The 21034-nt window shown below is 38.8% G+C and overlaps 1 protein-coding gene across 1 annotated transcript; it reads right to left on the bottom strand.

The window, feature by feature from the left end:
- Positions 1 to 11873: 11873 nt before the first annotated feature.
- On the bottom strand, positions 11874 to 20161 carry LOC125285877 (ABC-type oligopeptide transporter ABCB9-like). Its single transcript, XM_048230543.1, has 10 exons — positions 20132 to 20161; positions 18362 to 18492; positions 16190 to 16395; positions 15712 to 15909; positions 15374 to 15502; positions 13529 to 13717; positions 13216 to 13389; positions 12902 to 13061; positions 12662 to 12798; positions 11874 to 12297 (listed from the first exon to the last, which is right to left on the bottom strand). Exons 2-10 carry the CDS (start codon positions 18456 to 18458, stop codon positions 12103 to 12105), a joined length of 1485 nt encoding a protein of 494 aa, XP_048086500.1. The 5' UTR covers positions 18459 to 18492; positions 20132 to 20161; the 3' UTR covers positions 11874 to 12102.
- Positions 20162 to 21034: the final 873 nt, after the last annotated feature.

Here is a 21034-nt window from a genome sequence, read left to right as displayed (position 1 = left end):
AGTTTTTGAATTCAGGTTATCAGAGGTTTTTCTGAGCCCATACAATGACAGGTCTGGAAACAGGTCTGGTGTTGATGCAGTGTCATCTGAGGTCCAAAAGACCACAGCCATCCAATTTGTTTTTCAGCTCTTTTCCCTAAATGTTTTCCCTTCATCATGTGAACTCCCCAAATACTTTTACACAGAGTTCAAATTGATGAATACCCCTACATCCTTACTTCTAAGATACTCTACCTCTCTGGGATGCTCTTTTTCAATACTCATGGTGTTGCCATTTACCCCAAATAGTTGTGAAACATTCCTCCTTTTGTTTTCTTTATCATTACACAACTTTTCCAGCATTTTGTTACACCTGCTCCTGATCATTTGGCCGGATGCACCACCCTCCACCTATCTACTAATCACAAAGTCAGTAGTGTTTCGGCATCAGGGTTGCCAGCTCTGCCAGTCAGGAGGTAGGGGGAGGCAATACACCGCTCTACAGTAATTTGAAAGTGATTGCAGTACCAGTTTTGGCCACAATCTTACATATGGTTCCTTTAAAGGTGCTCTAAGCGATGCTAGGTAACATCACTTCTGTTGACTTTCAAACAAAACAGAGAGCTAGCTCGCTACTTCCTCCCCCTCTCTCCTGTGCTGCTCCCGTGCAATTGAAACTCTCCTAAACGCATATCTTTTAGAGCACCTTTAACTCTATTTTAACTCTTCGTCCATCCTCACCCAAATTAGATGACAGTAAAGTTAAAATGAATAAACTGTTGAATCAGGATCATGCACCGAGATTACAGAAAGTTGAGGCCTAACTGTCTTAGGTCATTATTTGTATGGTGCTAATACCAAACTGTAGCCTGGTTTGTAATCCATACCCAAACCAAACTACACTATCAAAGTGATTTTGGTTGATTAAAGAAATGTTAAAAAGACAAGTGGCCTTATCAAATGTTATCCTGAGAAAAATAGACAACATTGTCCTTGTAGGTTTTGTTTAATTATGAGTAATTTTATTTTATTATTATTGTTATTGTTAATACTAAACTTAATAGACAAGTGCATAACATTAAGTGTAATTATAATTATATATTATAATTATAATTATAATCTGTAATTATAAATTGAAATGGTTTAAAGTAAACAACCAAAATTCTCAGTTCAGCTGGAGTATATCTGTCTATATGTCAATGTGATTAAATGTGCCACTAATACAAAACACAGACAGATGGAAAACTCACCACCACTGTACCAACCTAAACCCACAGGTTAAGTCTGGTTATCCAACCAGAAACCACATTACATAAACATCTTCTCATGAATGCTCGGAGGACACAGCCCAAACCATCAAACCACATGAAGAATAGTTTTACCATGTGCAATAATTGACATGGCTCTAACAATTTGACTTTCTTTCTTTTTTTTTCTTTTTTTGCAAGTGTGAGTAAATTTAACTCATGGGTAGTATTTGTTATACCTAGGCCTATGTATTTATTTATTATTATTTTTGTGCTGTTTTTATATTAAAATAAATATTGCTAAAATGTGCCACAAGGTGGCAATAAAGACCATTAGAGCAAGTGTTGTAAAGAATGGATGGAAGAAAAGAATTGATTGGATGACAGTGGCATAATCAGTTACCATGCATAACTGTACTATTGAGGTTTTGCACTAGAATATTGAGTAGTCACACTTAGAATATTGAGACCAGATTATAAATTTACTTTGACTCTGCCTTGTTCAGTAAAATTAATTATCAGACCAAATGTTAAAAATCACCAAATATTTTAGCTATGTTTCAGAAATGAAATGTCACACCAGTTGAAGTTTGAAAAACAATGGGTCTTGGCGGTAAATTAGCTGCAACAAGTCTGTGTCCCCATGTGAACCTTACCTCACATGACCTAAGTGAGTGTTTACAGGAAATCATGTGGTTTATGTGCAATGCTTTCAGCCATCTCTAGAGGTCTTCCTTACACCAGTTAACGCACTCACCCCATGACCTCACCCACACAGTCATCAACAGAGGTACTTTCCTCGACCCATTTTTAGATCAGGATCAGACAATAGAGGAATGTTTTGGTGTGTAGTGTTTATGGACCTCTCACACCCTTTTATGTAATTCCTCATCCACCTTGTACCCTGGGAAACTGGGGATTATCACAGTCATAAACCATAGAGCACATTTACAGTAGCTTATAGCTGTTGACAAATGATATCAGATCTATGTTGATATGTAATCATGCATGCATTCAGTATGCATTGTCACAATATATATCACAATTTCACATGTCAAAATGAATATCCACACAACCCAGTTTGTTATTGGGATTCAAATTATTGGTCTGACAAGATGGATGCTTTTGAATTGAGAACAGAAGCTTTAGGTCCACATTATCAGCCAGAGATATCTCACAGTTACTTCCCTGTATGAATGGTAAACAAGGCTATTGCGTCATCATTTTGTGGTTGAACTGGTTTGATGGTAGATCGGCAAAGTCACATGACTTCCCATCAACTGGCCAGCAGCTTAACTGTTTCTGGGGTAAGCTTGTATAAATTACTGTTTGTTAGACAAAAGGATGGTAGTTGTGTTGTAGGGCACTCATTACATATCTTATCATGCCTTTACCAATTAGCAGTTTTCATAACTGCTGATGTCTCCAAAACAAATCCTAACACAATCCAGCTCAGTTTGGAGTCAAACTTCCAGTCACAAGACTGGGCTTGGTTTTGGCTTGATATGCAAATCTGGTTGAGTCAGATGCCACAACAGTGCACATCAGCAGAATCAAAAGTGAAAGAAAGCCAGCAGGGACTTTTTACTGCAGTTGGTCGCTTCATCCACGCACAAAAAAGCTGCACAACATAGAAATGCCACATCAGGATCAGACGCAATTACATCTCATTTTATTCTCAGTCATCCTGTTTTACTTACACCAGATACTCGGGTTCAAGGTGATGTTTTTATTTCTGACCTAGGGTGACCTTTGTGACAGCCATTTTAGAGCAGGTTTGGTGATAAAATGGCTGTTGGTATTTCCCTACCGATTCCCGCCCCTGCATTACAGCATTCCATCATAACCTTATTCAATTCTAAGGCCACAACTTGTGCATACAGGTGGATAAACAATCCACCTCTCTAACCAAAAATATACTCTTTTTAAGTAAAATTTAGCATTTAGCCCTTTCTCAAAAGTTGTTGAAAGGACAACATTTGACCCTTAAATAGGCTTAGCTCTTTTCACTACCATATGAAATTCTAATATTATTATAATAATGTTATTTTATGCAAAGAATAACACAAGCTCACACTAAATGCACACACGTACACCCATACATACATTCATGAACATAAAGTATGTGCACTAATTTAAGTACGACACACTCAAAGAAATACATGAACGTCCACACTTACACTCAGACATGCACATGCACACAAATATAGCATTTCAACAGCATTGAAAACAGAAGACCAATCTTGGAGGCGGGCAACCGCCCATCCGCCATTTTAGATTAGTGTGTGCGATGGGACATGAATATTGGTGATGAAATGGCGACTGCCGTCACCACATCGCTGTCCCACAGTCAGGCACTACTCCCCAGTAGGGGGTGGTGAAAGACAGACACAGCGGGGTTATGATCTGTGGGGTGGAATCAGACATGCTGCCAAACGGACAGAAGTGAAGGTAAAGCAGAGGGACTTTCCACTGAGGCCAAGTGTGCTGTTTGGTAATCACCACAAAGTCCACACCAAAACTGGTTTCCACATTTACAAACACACTCTCACAAACATGCGCCCGTGAACACACACACACACACACACACACACACACACACACACACACACACACACACAAACACACACAAGCAGAAGCATTCACACACTCCAAACAATTGCATATCACTCGAACTGCCTACATGGATGCAAATGCAACGTTCAGAAATATGTATTCTGTAATGATGCATGAGCAGATGTGACTGCTTGGCTTCTCTTGGCCTTGTTTCTTATGAAATGGAATGGAATGTATGTACTGAATCACACAAGACAAAACACGAATATTGAGATATTGCACGGTCTGGGGTGCAACTATAGTGAAAACAGAAACAAAATGTTAAAAGCCCTGTAAGAATTTTATCATTCAGTAAAATAAAAATTCAAACCACAGCATGCGATGGCAGTATAAATGGTTTCTAATGACCTTATCAGATGCCAATACCAGATATCATCACATTTCAGAACCAGTTCAACAACTCCACCTCAGGCTGCCAAAGTAAGGTGGTTCAGGATATAATACTGTTGGACATTGGAACCATTATCCTGTCACAGAAACTAACCTAACCTATCATATATTCTGATAGATTCACCAAACACATTGTAAAGATGACTTAATTTGTTACCGAAACAGAGACAAACGGTGCATTGTGTTCCTCTGGTCGTGTGTGTCCGTACATTACAGTACATTGTCAATTTTAGTAGAAGTCCCCACATTTGGAGGTGTTGTGTGTATCCATAACATCTGTTGTGCTGCTGTTTTGTTATCACAATGCTGAATCTTGTCTGAGCAATTATTGCACCTGTGAAATCTGTGTCCTTACATTTGTTCTGAATTGTGGACACAAATAAAGAAGAGATGTGCGTGTCATGAGGAAAACCCAGTGTGTGTTTCTGCTCTCTGCATAAGCATCCTCTCCAGTGTCCAGTCTTGACCCATTTAGAAACCCAAATCAATCAGCTGTTGTGTTTTTTGCTGTGTATATCAACGCTGGTGTATACAGTATCATCACTTGGATCAGCTGATAGTTAATTTGCAAACACTTTGAATGTATTTTACTGTCAGATTTCAGATTTACCTTAACAGGGCTTCATCTGTAAATGGTTTTCTTTTGTTCCTGTTGAGTTTGATTTCATTTTCACTTTCCATTCACTCAGTGAATTTGCTATGTTTGATAGGGAATTGGGAAATGTGGAAAGTCACTTTGGATACTTTTTTAGTCTGATAATATTGTCTCCATGTGTTTCTGTCAACATCTGAATATGTCTACAAAATTACTTATGATCATATACAAGCCTCACCTGACATGCATCTCTCTCTCACACACACACACAAAACATTGAAACATAAATAGAGAATGCTGATTGTTTATAAAAACACATAAAATAATGTATACCTTCAGCCACTGCAGACCTGATGATGGTGATATAATACTCTGCTGCTCTGTTTGCAGCATTTTAGTAAACACCATACATGGGGAAGACTGAACCAACATAAGACATTCTCTTGTTGATTTAAAAAAGTTGAATACAGTTTTGGCATGTGTTTGGACATTTCAAGGCAATGTAAAATCACTTGCACACACACACACAGAGTAAATTATATCACTGTTCTCAGACAATGTTCAAAATCCATCCAACCGGCCCTCCATTTTGAGGGAATACTGTTTTATATTTCTGCCGGATAACAAATATCTTTAAACTGACCACATTTCAGCCCTATAGGTCACTTGAGATGACTTAGAAACACAACTGAGCAGCACCAGGTCTTGTGAAGCTGTGTGCAAAATTAGATCAATATAGAATAAAAAATGACTGCTTTGGACCATTATTTGCCAAGGTGCCTAGGTGTGCCGTGGAAGGCATACTGTTAGATAGATAGATAGATACTTTATTGATCACCAGGGGAAATTCAATTTGCCATATTAATGTGCAGAATTGATTTTGGCATTGTTTTCCTGTCATAGATGTTGGGTTTGAACAAAACAAGTTGGATAGGTTTGATAATTTGAATAGGCCCCTCTCTTTAGCCCAGATGAGTCCATGATTTCCCAAAAGAATGGCAAATTTTGGATTGGTCTAACCACATCAGGACCTTTATCCATGTTACCTCAGTTCATTTTAAACAACCTCAGGCCCAGATAAGAAGGTGGTATTTTCTGTATCATGTCTCAATACAATTTTGGCTGTTACAATTTTGGCTGCAGTTTTTGAATTCAGGTTATCAGAGGTTTTTCTGAGCCCATACAATGACAGGTCTGGAAACAGGTCTGGTGTTGATGCAGTGTCATCTGAGGTCCAAAAGACCACAGCCATCCAATTTGTTTTTCAGCTCTTTCCCTTTCCCTTCATCATGTGTTTACACAGAGTGATGAATACCCCTACATCCTTACTTCTAAGAGACTCTACCTCTCTGGGATGCTCTTTTTCATACTCATGGTGTTGCCATTTACCCCAAATAGTTGTGAAACATTCCTCCTTTTGTTTTCTTTATCATTACACAACTTTTCCAGCATTTTGTTACACCTGCTCCTGATCATTTGGCCGGATGCACCACCCTCCACCTATATACTAATCACAAAGTCAGTAGTGTTTCGGCATCAGGGTTGCCAGCTCTGCCAGTCAGGAGGTAGGGGGAGGCAATACACCGCTCTACAGTAATTTGAAAGTGATTGCAGTACCAGTTTTGGCCACAATCTTACATATGGTTCCTTTAAAGGTGCTCTAAGCGATGCTAGGTAACATCACTTCTGTTGACTTTCAAACAAAACAGAGAGCTAGCTCGCTACTTTCCTCCCTCTCCTGTGCTGCTCTCCTGCAATTGAAACTCTCCTAAACGCCAGATCTTTAGAGCACCTTTAACTCCATTTTAACTCTTCGTCCATCCTCACCCAAATTAGATGACAGTAAAGTCAAAATGAATAAACTGTTGAATCAGGATCATGCACCGAGATTACAGAAAGTTGAGGCCTAACTGTCTTAGGTCATTATTTGTATGGTGCTAATACCAAACTGTAGCCTGAAATCCATACCCAAACCAAACTACACTATCAAAGTGATTTTGGTTGATTAAAGAAATGTTAAAAAGACAAGTGGCCTTATCAAATGTTATCCTGAGAAAAATAGACAACATTGTCCCTTGTAGGTTTTGTTTAATTATGAGTAATTTTATTTTATTATTATTGTTATTGTTAATACTAAACTTAATAGACAAGTGCATAACATTAAGTGTAATTATAATTATATATTAGAATTATAATTATAATCTGTAATTATAAATTGAAATGGTTTAAAGTAAACAACCAAAATTCTCAGTTCAGCTGGAGTATATCTGTCTATATGTCAATGTGATTAAATGTGCCACTGATACAAAACACAGACAGATGGAAAACTCACCACCACTGTACCAACCTAAACCCACAGGTTAAGTCTGGTTATCCAACCAGAAGCCACATTACATAAACATCTTCTCATGAATGCCTCGGAGGACACAGCCCAAAACCATCAAACCACATGAAGAATAGTTTTACCATGTACAATAATTGACATGGCTCTAACAATTTGACTTTCTTTCTTTTTTTTTTTTTTTTGCAAGTGTGAGTAAATTTAACTCATGGGTAGTATTTGTTATACCTATGCCTATATATTTATTTATTATTATTTTTGTGCTGTTTTTATATTAAAATAAATATTGCTAAAATGTGCCACAAGGTGGCAATAAAGACCATTAGAGCAAGTGTTGTAAAGAATGGATGGAAGAAAAGAATTGATTGGATGACAGTGGCATAATCAGTTACCATGCATAACTGTACTATTGAGGTTTTGCACTAGAATATTGAGTAGTCACACTTAGAATATTGAGACCAGATTATAAATTTACTTTGACTCTGCCTTGTTCAGTAAAATTAATTATCAGACCAAATGTTAAATATCACCAAATATTTTAGCTATGTTTCAGAAATGAAATGTCACACCAGTTGAAGTTTGAAAAACAATGGGTCTTGGCGGTAAATTAGCTGCAACAAGTCTGTGTCCCCATGTGAACCTTACCTCACATGACCTAAGTGAGGTTTACAGGAAATCATGTGGTTTATGTGCAATGCTTTCAGCCATCTCTAGAGGTCTTCCTTACACCAGTTAACGCACTCACCCCATGATCTCACCCACACAGTCATCAACAGAGGTACTTTCCTCGACCCATTTTTAGATCAGGATCAGACAATAGAGGAATGTTTTGGTGTGTAGTGTTTATGGACCTCTCACACCCTTTTATGTAATTCCTCATCCACCTTGTACCCTGGGAAACTGGGGATTATCACAGTCATAAACCATAGAGCACATTTACAGTAGCTTATAGCTGTTGACAAATGATATCAGATCTATGTTGATATGTAATCATGCATGCATTCAGTATGCATTGTCACAATATATATCACAATTTCACATGTCAAAATGAATATCCACACAACCCAGTTTGTTATTGGGATTCAAATTATTGGTCTGACAAGATGGATGCTTTTGAATTGAGAACAGAAACTTTAGGTCCACATTATCAGCCAGAGATATCTCACAGTTACTTCCCTGTATGAATGGTAAAACAAGGCTATTGCGTCATCATTTTGTGGTTGAACTGGTTTGATGGTAGATCGGCAAAGTCACATGACTTCCCATCAACTGGCCAGCAGCTTAACTGTTTCTGGGGTAAGCTTGTATAAATTACTGTTTGTTAGACAAAAGGATGGTAGTTGTGTTGTAGGGCACTCATTACATATCTTATCATGCCTTTACCAATTAGCAGTTTTCATAACTGCTGATGTCTCCAAAACAAATCCTAACACAATCCAGCTCAGTTTGGAGTCAAACTTCCAGTCACAAGACTGGGCTTGGTTTTGGCTTGATATGCAAATCTGGTTGAGTCAGATGCCACAACAGTGCACATCAGCAGAATCAAAAGTGAAAGAAAGCCAGCAGGGACTTTTTACTGCAGTTGGTCTGAATTGTTTTCAGCATGGTTCTACAATTACAGCGTCGCTTCATCCACGCACAAAAAAGCTGCACAACATAGAAATGCCACATCAGGATCAGACGCAATTACACCTCATTTTAATCTCAGTCACCCTGTTTTACTTACACCATATACAGATTCACATCAGATACTCGGGTTCAAGGTGATGCTTTTATTTCTGACCTAGGGTGACCTTTGTGACAGCCATTTTAGAGCAGGTTTGGTGATAAAATGGCTGTTGGTATTTCCCTACCGATTCCCGCCCCTGCATTACAGCATTCCATCATAACCTTATTCAATTCTAAGGCCACAACTTGTGCATACAGGTGGATAAACAATGCACCTCTATAACAAAAAAAAAATATACTCTTTTTAAATACAATTTAGCATTTAGCCCTTTCTCAAAAGTTGTTGAAAGGACAACATTTGACCCTTAAATAGGCTTAGCTCTTTTCACTACCATATGAAATTCTAATATTATTATAATAATGTTATTTTATGCAAAGAATAACACAAGCTCACACTAAATGCACACACGTACACCCATACATACATTCATGAACATAAAGTATGTGCACTAATTTAAGTACGACACACTCAAAGAAATACATGAACGTCCACACTTACACTCAGATATGCACATGCACACAAATATAGCATTTCAACAGCATTGAAAACAGAAGACCAATCTTGGAGGCGGGCGACCGCCCATCCGCCATTTTAGATTAGTGTGTGCGATGGGACATGAATATTGGTGATGAAATGGCGACTGCCGTCACCACATCGCTGTCCCACAGTCAGGCACTACTCCCCAGTAGGGGGTGGTGAAAGACAGACACAGCGGGGTTATGATCTGTGGGGTGGAATCAGACATGCTGCCAAACGGACAGAAGTGAAGGTAAAGCAGAGGGACTTTCCACTGAGGCCAAGTGTGCTGTTTGGTAATCACCACAAAGTCCACACCAAAACTGGTTTCCACATTTACAAACACACTCTCACAAACATGCGCCCGTGAACACACACACACACACACACACACACACACACACACACACACACACACACACACACACACACATACACAAACACACACAAGCAGAAGCATTCACACACTCCAAAACAATTGCATATCACTCGAACTGCCTACATGGATGCAAATGCAACGCTCAGAAATATGTATTCTGTAATGATGCATGAGCAGATGTGACTGCTTGGCTTCTGTTTGGCCTTGTTTCTATGAAATGGAATGGAATGTATGTACTGAATCACACAAGACAAAACACGAATATTGAGATATTGCACGGTCTGGGGTGCAACTATAGTGAAAACAGAAACAAAATGTTAAAAGCCCTGTAAGAATTTTATCATTCAGTAAAATAAAAAATTCAAACCACAGCATGCGATGGCAGTATAAATGGTTTCTAATGACCTTATCAGATGCCAATACCAGATATCATCACATTTCAGAACCAGTTCAACAACTCCACCTCAGGCTGCCAAAGTAAGGTGGTTCAGGATATAATACTGTTGGACATTGGAACCATTATCCTGTCACAGAAACTAACCTAACCTATCATATATTCTGATAGATTCACCAAACACATTGTAAAGATGACTTAATTTGTTACCAAACAGAGACAAACGGGTGCATTGTGTTCCTCTGGTCGCGGTGTAAATTGTGTATTACAGTACATTGTCAATTTTAGTAGAAGTCCCCACATTTGAGGTGTTGTGTGTATCCATAACATCTGTTGTGCTGCTGTTTTGTTATCACAATGCTGAATCTTGTCTGAGCAATTATTGCACCTGTGAAATCTGTGTCCTTACATTTGTTCTGAATTGTGGACACAAATAAAGAAGAGATGTGCGTGTCATGAGGAAAACCCAGTGTGTGTTTCTGCTCTCTGCATAAGCATCCTCTCCAGTGTCCAGTCTTGACCCATTTAGAAACTCCAAATCAATCAGCTGTTGTGCTTTTGCTGTGTATATCAACGCTGGTGTATACAGTATCATCACTTGGATCAGCTGATAGTTAATTTGCAAACACTTTGAATGTATTTTACTGTCAGATTTCAGATTTACCTTAACAGGGCTTCATCTGTAAATGGTTTTCTTTTGTTCCTGTTGAGTTTGATTTCATTTTCACTTTCCATTCACTCAGTGAATTTGCTGTTTGATAGGGAATGTAAATGTGGAAAGTCACTTTGGATACTTTTTTAGTCTGATAATATTGTCTCCATGTGTTTCTGTCAACATCTGAATATGTCTACAAAATTACTTATGATCATATACAAGCCTCACCTGACATGCATCTCTCTCTCACACACACACACAAAACATTGAAACATAAATAGAGAATGCTGATTGTTTATAAAAACACATAAAATAATGTATACCTTCAGCCACTGCAGACCTGATGATGGGTGATATAATACTCTGCTGCTCTGCTTGCAGCATTTTAGTAAACACCATACATGGGGAAGACTGAACGACATAAGACATTCTCTTGTTGATTTAAAAAGTTGGAATACAGTTTTGGCATGTGTTTGGACATTTCAAGGCAATGTAAAATCACTTGCACACACACACACAGAGTAAATTATATCACTGTTCTCAGACAATGTTCAAAATCCATCCAACCGGCCCTCCATTTTGAGAAAGCTTCAGTTGATGAAATGGCGCCCAGTGCTTCGATGTATCTCTATGGCTGGTGTCGCCCAGTAGGTGTTTCTCCAAGTGAGGGCGAAGCACAGACACACAGATGATGGAGGCTGTAGGCCTACTGCTGTGGTCAGGCAGCCTGCCAGACGCAGACAATGGGACTTTCCAGCAAGACTCAACAGGCTATTGAGCTGTATCTAAGATAGGCTACATGCTAAATACGATGCCATAAAAACTGCTCAAATGTACAATTCATCCTGATCACTCTTTTGACATCATGTGATTAAGATTAATTTCAGAGTTCATATTACCACACGCAACTAATAGTCATTATTATGTTTTGGGACCTTGGAATTAAATTAATGAATGTAATACTATAGATTTCATATGGCCTTTTGAATTGTATTTATTTTTCATGCCATTAAAGAGACATACAAATAATGATCAATTTTGGAAAAAGAAAATAACTTTATTTACAACTCATGCACATGCAGAAAACAACCAGTTGTAATTATTTGGCTATAATAACCTATTATTCTTACAGTTATATGACAGGGCAAACTAAAAAGGTACTTAAACATGACACCAAACATATATTGGCCTATTTCCTACAAACTTCTATACAGCCTGAAAAACAACAAAGTCGTACAGGAATCTGATTTGTTAAGATTGTTTAACTTTCAGTGAAGAGTCTTTCTTTTAGCCTGTAGTAGGTTCCCTGTTTTTCCATGAGTTCTTTATGAGTGCCCTTCTCAATTACTGTCCCATTGTCAACCACTACAATCTGATTTGCTTTCTCGATGGTCTTCAGTCTATGAGCAATCACTAGCAGGGTCTGGTTGGGACAGGAGGCCAAAGTTTCTTGCACCTGTGAAACATGGAATGTCAACCAGCTCTAAGACATCTTGTTTTGAAAGAATAAAGTTCAATGTGCATGACTGCAGTATGTGTGTGTGTCCATATCTGTGTGCACGCAGTACTGTTTAGTCTTTTTACTAAAAAGTATTTTTTTCAGATGGATAAATATAAATATGTATGTACTTTGTGTGCCAGAATGGTGTCTGTCAAAGAAAGCCATCAATGTGTGTCACCTCTGCACATCTTACCATGTATACATTTGTGAAAAAAAAAAAACATTCTTGTGTATGTGTGTAATTGTCATGTGTACATGCATGTGTAATAAAGTATGCATAATTGCAGCTTCATTTCACATATAAAACGGAGAACTGTACCATTTGTTCACTCTCTGTGTCCAGACAGCTGGTCACCTCATCCAGGATGAGCACCTGTGGCTCTCTGATCAGAGCCCTGGCAATGGCAATGCGCTGCTTCTGACCGCCTGACAGCAGACCTCCCCTCTCTCCCACATCTGATGGGACAGAGAGTTATAAATGAATGAATTAAACATGTTTTATTTGAACTGTGTCTTTTTTTACTTATTTTTGTGACTGTACAAAAGACTAGGAGGGTACCTGAGTCATATTGTTTCTCCAGCTGAGAGATGAAGCCATGGGCATTGGCTTTGCGGGCCGCTTCCTGTATTCGCTGTAGGGAACACTCTCCCAGCCCGTAGGCGATGTTGTCTTTCACAGAACCAGAGAAAAGCACAGGCTCCTGGCCTACCATGGCAATCTGTGTGACACAGCCAATTTTAGTGTTGATGTCGACATCACATGTCACTGCTCATGTCTTTGCTATCATTATCATTACCGCAAATGTGGTTAGGGTCATGATGAACAAAACCTCTTAAAACTAGCCATTGTTGCTACTCAAATGCTATACTCACCTTTCTGTGCAGATATTTGTGCTCATAATTCTGCAGTGGATGTCCATCTAGGAGAATCTCCCCCTCCTGGGCCTGGTAAAATCTCTCTAGCAGACTCACACAGGTGGACTTGCCCCCACCTGAGGCACCCACCAAAGCTGTCATCTGCCCCGGCTTCAGTTCAAGAGAAAAGCCCTACACACAAACATAAACAGTCCAAAGACATTATCTGTATTCATTACAAACACAAACTGGACTGTGGTCACAAAGTACACCTGACACTCAAGGTTATATTCATGAATACGGAATATGAATGAAATTACTGCTTCCTTACCTTCAGTGCCTTCTGGTCATGGCGGGTCGGGTAGGAGAATGTGAGATTCTGAAACTGGACGTGTCCCTTCAGAAAATCAGACTGCATGGTTCCTTCAGTGCTTATTTCTGGCATCCTGTCCAGGTACTCAAAGACCTTACCTGCTGCACCCACACAATTTAGCATGTCACCAAAGATGTAAATTAAAGTCTGTAAAACAGAGATAGCACAACAGTTATAGGGGAACTCTGGTCGTTTTCAACAAAGGGCTCTGTTATTCGAGGTCACCGAGTATTGTCGGTAGGAAAAAAAGTAGGGCTGTCAATCGATTAAAAAAATTAATCTAATTAATTACATACTCTGTGATTAATTAATCTAAATTAATCGCATGTATGATTTTTGCTGTGAAAGTATTTTAAATATTTAAATTCAAATGAATCATTGAATAATCAGCATTAGTGACATTAAAGTTCAAAAACTCTTTTATTATTATTTTAATAATGGCCATAATAATCTATGATATGACCTAATATGCTGAGGAAATAAATTCAAAAGTGCTTCGGGAAGAAGTTTTTTATCACATACATTGCAGAGGACTTTATTTTAATCAACACCATCAAGCCGTTTTTGAAAAGTAAATGTTCCAATCAATGATCTAGGCAGCACATTTTCTTCTCTCTCCTTCATTTTTCAGTCTAATGGTTACTGACTACAACGGCTTGGGGTCAAAGGTCATACAGAATCGAAAAGAAAAAAAAAGAATTTAAAAAGCAGTGCTACATAGGTTGAGTTATCCTGGGTTTTCCCATGCTGCCTTACGCACGCGATTTTATTCACGCTGCTAGGCAGCCTGGATTCCATGGAGCAAATTTTTGCCTCAGTTAGGGGACCAATCACAGAACAGAGGGAGGGCAGCAAGACGATGACGACACACCGAAGCCGTTATGAGCTACGCGACAGACGATTTGATAGACATTCGTAGCGCCCAATAAACGGCTCTGGGCATTCGTAAACCACGTTTCAAATACGAGAAAATGAATGTCTAGTTCCCAGACCCCATCTCAATGAGATGAGGTCTGATGTTAGCCAGGCTAAGGTTGAGTCGGAACAGTCGGAAAAACCAAACGAACGATCTTAAGATGAATCGTAGAAAACCCTCGTAAGTGCATGTATCCATCGTTATTGGGAAACGGGCCCAGGTCCAATGGTAGTGCACACAATTTCAAATCTATGATCTGGTTTAAGGGCTGCTCAATTATGGCAAAAATCATTATCACGATTATTTTGTTCAATATTGAGATCACGATTAAATTTTTAAATGGAATTTTAAATATAATCCAACAGAAAAAATACATGCAAAAAGATAATGCGACAAACTCAAGACAAAAGCAAAGCATTGTTATGAAGTATGTATAAGTAAGTATATATACTCTTTTGATCCCGTGAGGGAAATTTGGTGCATTTTGGAAATTTGGTGCATTTATCCCAATCCGTGAATTAGTGAAACACACTCAGCACACAGTGAACACACAATGAGGTGAAGCACACACTAATCCTGGCGCAGTGAGCTGCCTGCAACAACAGCGGCGCTCGGGGAGCAGTGAGGGGTTACGTGCGTTGCTCAAGGGCACTTCAGCCGTTCCTACTGGTTGGAGTTCGAACCGGCAACCCTCCGGTTATAAATCCGAAGCGCTAACCAGTAGGCCACGGCTGACCTATGTAGCATAACAATGTAGCAAAGTAATTGTTGTCTTCATAATAGCTGTTATAAAAGTTCTAATCACGATTAATTGATTAATTCCATTAATTGTACAGCCCTAATCTGGTTTGTGAAACAACAGTAAACCACTCCAAGAGCGGACTTACTCTGATATTATCAGCCAGGTCAGACTGGTACAGGATGAAGGACACCAGATTCCCCGTGCTCATCTGTCCGGACTGAATAATCAGTCTGCCATAGTATAGCATTGCCACCTTCATGCCAAGTTCTACAATCTAACAAAGCAAAAAATAAATAAAAAAAATCTTCAACAATACAAGTTACATACTTGTTATGTTATTTTCTTTAGTTATCTTATTTTACCCCTCTCTTTATGACCCCTAAAGATACATTAAGAAACATGAAGCAGTGAATGAGGAGTGCCTCTACTACAGAAATTAGCAAAGCACAATCTGACAAGTGCAGCAAGGAAATAAAGATATACCCTCCGGACTAGCAGGTACACTGCTCTAACAGTATCCCTTTGAGTTTTCAATTTGTGAGTGTCCATCAGTCGGTTTTCATAGAGCCATGACTCCCTCTTCTCTGTTTTGAATCCTCGGACAGTCCGGATGCCTGACACAGCCTCTTCTGCAGCATCATTGGCTCGTGCAATAGAGTCTTGCACCTCCTTAGACAGTTTCTGATGGATCACAACAGTTAATTAAGTAATCAGCTATGAAACACAAAATATGGTTCCTGTTGAACAGCTATTGTCAATGCACAGCTCCATAGTCAGCAGCACCTATTATATTGTATGCATTTTTATCAATTATATCAATCAGTATCAATCCTGTCATTAAGATGTGCCTTTTGTTTTTAAATCATAGTTTCTACCCTATTTTCTTCAAATTGTCTTTTTAACACTACAAGACACAACTACAAAATAATTGGCAGGTTTCAATTGTGTCTCTGATGAGTACCTGGTAGAATGTGTCATATATGTTTTGAAGCAACCCAGTTAGTGGTGTCTCCATCAACATAAGCAATGTGAGCTTCCAGGACAGGCTAAGCATCAAGGAGAGCATGCCCAAGGTTTTGATGAATGTTCGTAGCAGAACATTGACATTCAGGGCAACGGCCCGGGCCATCAGATTGGTGTCTGTGGACAGCCTGGAGGTAAGGTCACCTGTTGTAAAAGTATGAATAATGTCACCTCTGGCCAATACCAGGGTTATTATAGTTAACTAAAACTAAGACTAAAACTAGCAGTGAAAAAATAATTAGGTTAACTGAAATAAAAATAATATTTGTATTTATGCAATCGCTTATTTTGCAGTGTATATTTTCAATTAATTAACGTTACTTTATAGAAATCTGCTTTCAATCTGCTTTGCAAGAAATCTGCTTTGACTTTAAAGAGGTGATAGCCTGATTTCATCACTCATGACTTCGCTTCATCACTTTGTGAAGAAAGTCTGGGCCTGCGTCCGGGTACTCGCAATTGGGAAATGTTTCCAACTCTAGCATCATAATGGGCATAGACTTTGCATTAACTTTGAAATCATTGGTCAAGCCAACCTATCACATTGATCAGGGATTCCTAGCATTATTCCTACTTAGCCTAACCTTTACAAACTGATAATAAACTGCATTAACATGTATTCTACCTTTGCTGTATAAATGTACACGTTCTTCAGACTGCACTTTTTTGATGTTGGCAGGCATTGCTACTACCGCATTGCTATTACCACAGCCACTTTTGATTTCGAAACTAATGTCATCCCCTCTTGTCACTGACTGGCCTTCCACCCTGGGATGCGTTTCCCGTACAAATACGGAGGTATGATGCATCATTCAACTAATCAATATCTAAGTTACGACAAAACCGTCGTACTTACATCGTACTTTGTTAGTTTGGACCATGATAGTTTCCAAACTTCAGTAGTCTGGTTAACTAGTAGTCTGGTGGTTAATGACATATAGTAACATGTGGACTGGCACACCTTCAAATAACAGACTTAAATGATGGACTACCTTAGCTTAATCTGTGAATCATCTCTGTTTTTCTTTATTCAGGGTCATCAAGTTAATTCATTGGTTCATGGATTCATGGATTATTGTAAATTAACGACTACTTTGAATTAACTTTCAAACGTGTAATTTTATGCGCTGGTGAAACAGTTGTGTACTCTATTGTTATTTATTGCCGTCAGCTCCGTGGCACAGTGTGTTAAGGCCGGCTGATGATAGCCTGTGGTGTGCAGAAATTGACAGTCACCTGTCCAAGAATTTGAATCTGGTTTGAGATTTCGACTACAATATTCTCACCATTGTTTACCTATAAGACTATCTATTGTGATATTGTGATCATATTATCCCCCACTCCATGACAATGTTAAAATCAAATGCTACATATTATCAACTGATTGATCAAAAGTGCGCACCTTGTATTATTATTATCTGCAGGTGTGTGACTTTGACTTACGTGCTGCAAATTGACTTTTAAATGATGTAGACCTATTTTACCACAATACATTTTAAAATAAGAATGTATTGTGGTTATAAGTGTAAATATCAACCAGAAACCTAAATCCACTGATAATTATTAATTTGCACACAAATAATAATTGGCATCAGTGATATCTTCATATGCAGATAGTAGATGGTGAATACAAACTCAAGGCAAAGTATTGATTGGTATGCCTCTGCAAATTGTAACCTTGTATGCCCTGGACTGAATTTGGCCTTTACATCTGACCCCAGGTCAGGACTTTGGGCACCTGGTAATTTTGTTTAGGTTTATGACGACTAAATTAAACTGTCAATGACTGCGTTGACATGCACGTCCTTATCCCGGTTATGAGTCTTACCCTGATTTTGATCATATTCAGGATATGGTGTATGAACACCTGATTTCACAAAAAGGGTTATGAAATCAGGATACGATAGGACATGCGCAAACACAAAACCGGGATACTTCAAAGTCTTGATCATAACCGGGATACTGTCATGCCTTGTAAACGCAGTCAAAAGTGTGCAGGATATTGCACAAACAGTGTGTTTTAACAATATGTCACATGACTTCATGTCAACCTAGCCTCTGACCCCATAGTGGTCAAGCCATTAAAATAATATGAAAAATTGTGCCTTACCTCTCTTGGTGGTCTCAAAGAAGGCAATGTCCTGACTTACAAGGGCCCCGAACAGCTTAAGTTTGACTCTGCAGGTGAAACTGTTGACGGCACACATGAAGAGGCCGCCTCGACACCCTGAACTGATAGAGCTGGAGCACAAATGAGAAGTTAACATCTTATAGTGCTTGGTGTGGTGTACAGTATACATATGTACAGTTAAGAACAAAATTATTCATACCCCTGGCAAATATTGATTCGATGTTGATTTTCTCTTTATCGTTTGTTCTGACTGAAAATTACACTACCACATGTCAAAATGTTGTAAGAGAATGTGTTAGAAACATGGAATCAAAAAAGAAGCATTTTCATCTTTTTTAACATTTTTATGAAAAATGGTGTGCAATGGAGCAATGGAAACATCTTTATTGCATTCACAGCTCTCAAAATGGTTCTTATAATACCTACCAAGCTTCTCCATGTCTCCACAATGATTCTAGACTGCAGCTTATTAAAAGCTATCTGGGTTTTGAGTCAAGAGTTATGATTTGCCATCTCTCTGGCCTTGTACTCACTTTTTTGACGGATTGAGGTCTGGACTATGGCTGGACCACTCTAAAATGTTGGTATTGTTCTCGGTTAACCATTTCTTGCCTTGTTTAGCTGTATGTTTTGGATCATTGTGTGGTTTAATGGTCCAATGCCGCCTATTGGGGCAAGTCTCTCGGCAAACAGCCTGATCTTCTCCTCCAAAATTCTTAATTTGCCCCTTGTTTTAGTGTTACCGTTTACTTTGAGAAATTCACCAGGTCCCATTGTCTGAAAAACACCCAAAACTATTACATTTCTATAGCTATTCTCCACATTGTGGATGGTGTTTTGGTAGTTGAAATGTTCACTCAATCTCAAAATGGATCACTTGGTCATCTTGGATGCTGATCATGGATCACTCTTCTCCAAACATGCATAAAAAAAGAAGCATTAAATTCCAATGACACCATGTCCATTTCAATTGTGGGAGTTAAAAAAGTATTCTTTTGGGATGTTTTTGAACCAGGGGGACCTGGTGACCTTCTCAAAGTAAACGGTAACACTAAAGCAAGAGGCTACAATGAGATTCTGAAGGAAAAGATCAGGCAGTGTGCAAAGAGACCTGCCCCAATACCGTCAAAAAAGTGAGTACAAGGCCAGAGTGATGCCAAATAATCATTCCTGCCTCAAAACCCGGATTGCAGCTAAAAAGGTGCGGTCTACAATCATTGTGGAGACATAGAGCAGCTTGGTACATATTATAAGAACCATTTTGAGAGCTTTGATTGCAAATAAATATGTTTCCAGTGATTATTTTAAAAAGGGTATGAATAATTGTGGACATGCCATTTTTCATAAAAAAAAAAAATTAAAAAAGATAAAAAGGCTTATTTTTTGGATTCCATGTTTCTACCACATTGTCTTACAACCTATTGGCATGTGGCAGTGTCATTTTCAGTCAGAACAAACATATTGGTCAAGAGAAAATCAACATTAAATCAATATTTGCCAAGGGTATGAATAATTTTGTTCTAGTCTAGTATGCCATGCCAAAGAGATGGCATACTAGGCTTATAGATGGTTGACACTAACACTGGCAGACACATTCTGTGCAACATTTTTTCATAACCTTTTCGTGTACTAGGCATATGCCATGCATTGAGTTATGTACACTGACCCTCCTAAGGAAAAAAGGCCCATGAACAGAATAGCCGTCAGGAAGTCATTCCACTGATAGTGCGATTTGAGGATGTCAATCACCTGTCCAGTGTAGAAAGGAATGAACATCTCACCTGGACACATTGTAGGCAGAGAGAGAGAGAGAGAGAGAGAGAGAGAGAGACAGAGAGCTGTTCACATCATGAAGACAGTAGCTGTATGAAATGTAGCCTGAGCTAGTTCTTGATACTTACAGAAAACAGCTAATGAAAGGAAGATGAATGCTCCAAGAAGTAGAAGATAGTCAGGTCTATACATTCGAATGACTCGTTTAAAGAGCACGCGTGCTGTTTGCGTTGTATCCTTACTATTACCATTTTTGTCTGGCCATAACCATTCCCAGAGCAGCCAGGCTGATGTTGAAGCAAGGACATTCAAGCACCAAAGCCATGATCCCTCCAGGAGAAAGTTACCAAGCAACACATTGCGGCCAGTACAGAAAATAGGACCCAGCATACAGTGACTTATGAGCCAGTGCTTCAGTTTGGAGTGATCCCGCGCAATATTTAACACTCCATTCAGTATCAGCCATCGTACTCCAGACGCGACCCACTGGCATAACAGTTTACTCTGACTGTTTTGGTCAAAATTCCAGAGTAACCAGTACTCTAAAACATGAAATACAACTAAGTCAACGCATACTGAGAGTAAGAATAAATAAATGTTTCTACGCATTATGATATTGTATCACGCATGCAACGTCCAGCACACCATAGGCTTATTTCCCGAAATTAAACGTGCTGGACCACTACGGCGGCATAACCGATCTGCGTAATCCTTAAATGTAGCGGGCTAGCTTGGCTTGTTTAATTTCAGTATCCGAAAATGTTATAGTTTCAGTTTCGATATTGGAATTCCCCGTTGCTGGGCGGGTTATAAAACCCTGAATAGGTAAATCTGAGTAAAAAATGGTCTTTAAAGCATATCTAGTCTTGTATATATACG

The sequence above is a fragment of the Alosa alosa genome, chromosome 20 (genome assembly GCF_017589495.1).
Source record: "Alosa alosa isolate M-15738 ecotype Scorff River chromosome 20, AALO_Geno_1.1, whole genome shotgun sequence".
NCBI lineage: Eukaryota > Metazoa > Chordata > Actinopteri > Clupeiformes > Clupeidae > Alosa > Alosa alosa.
Note: the sequence above shows the minus strand (reverse complement) of the source record. Positions and strands in the feature narration are given on the sequence as shown.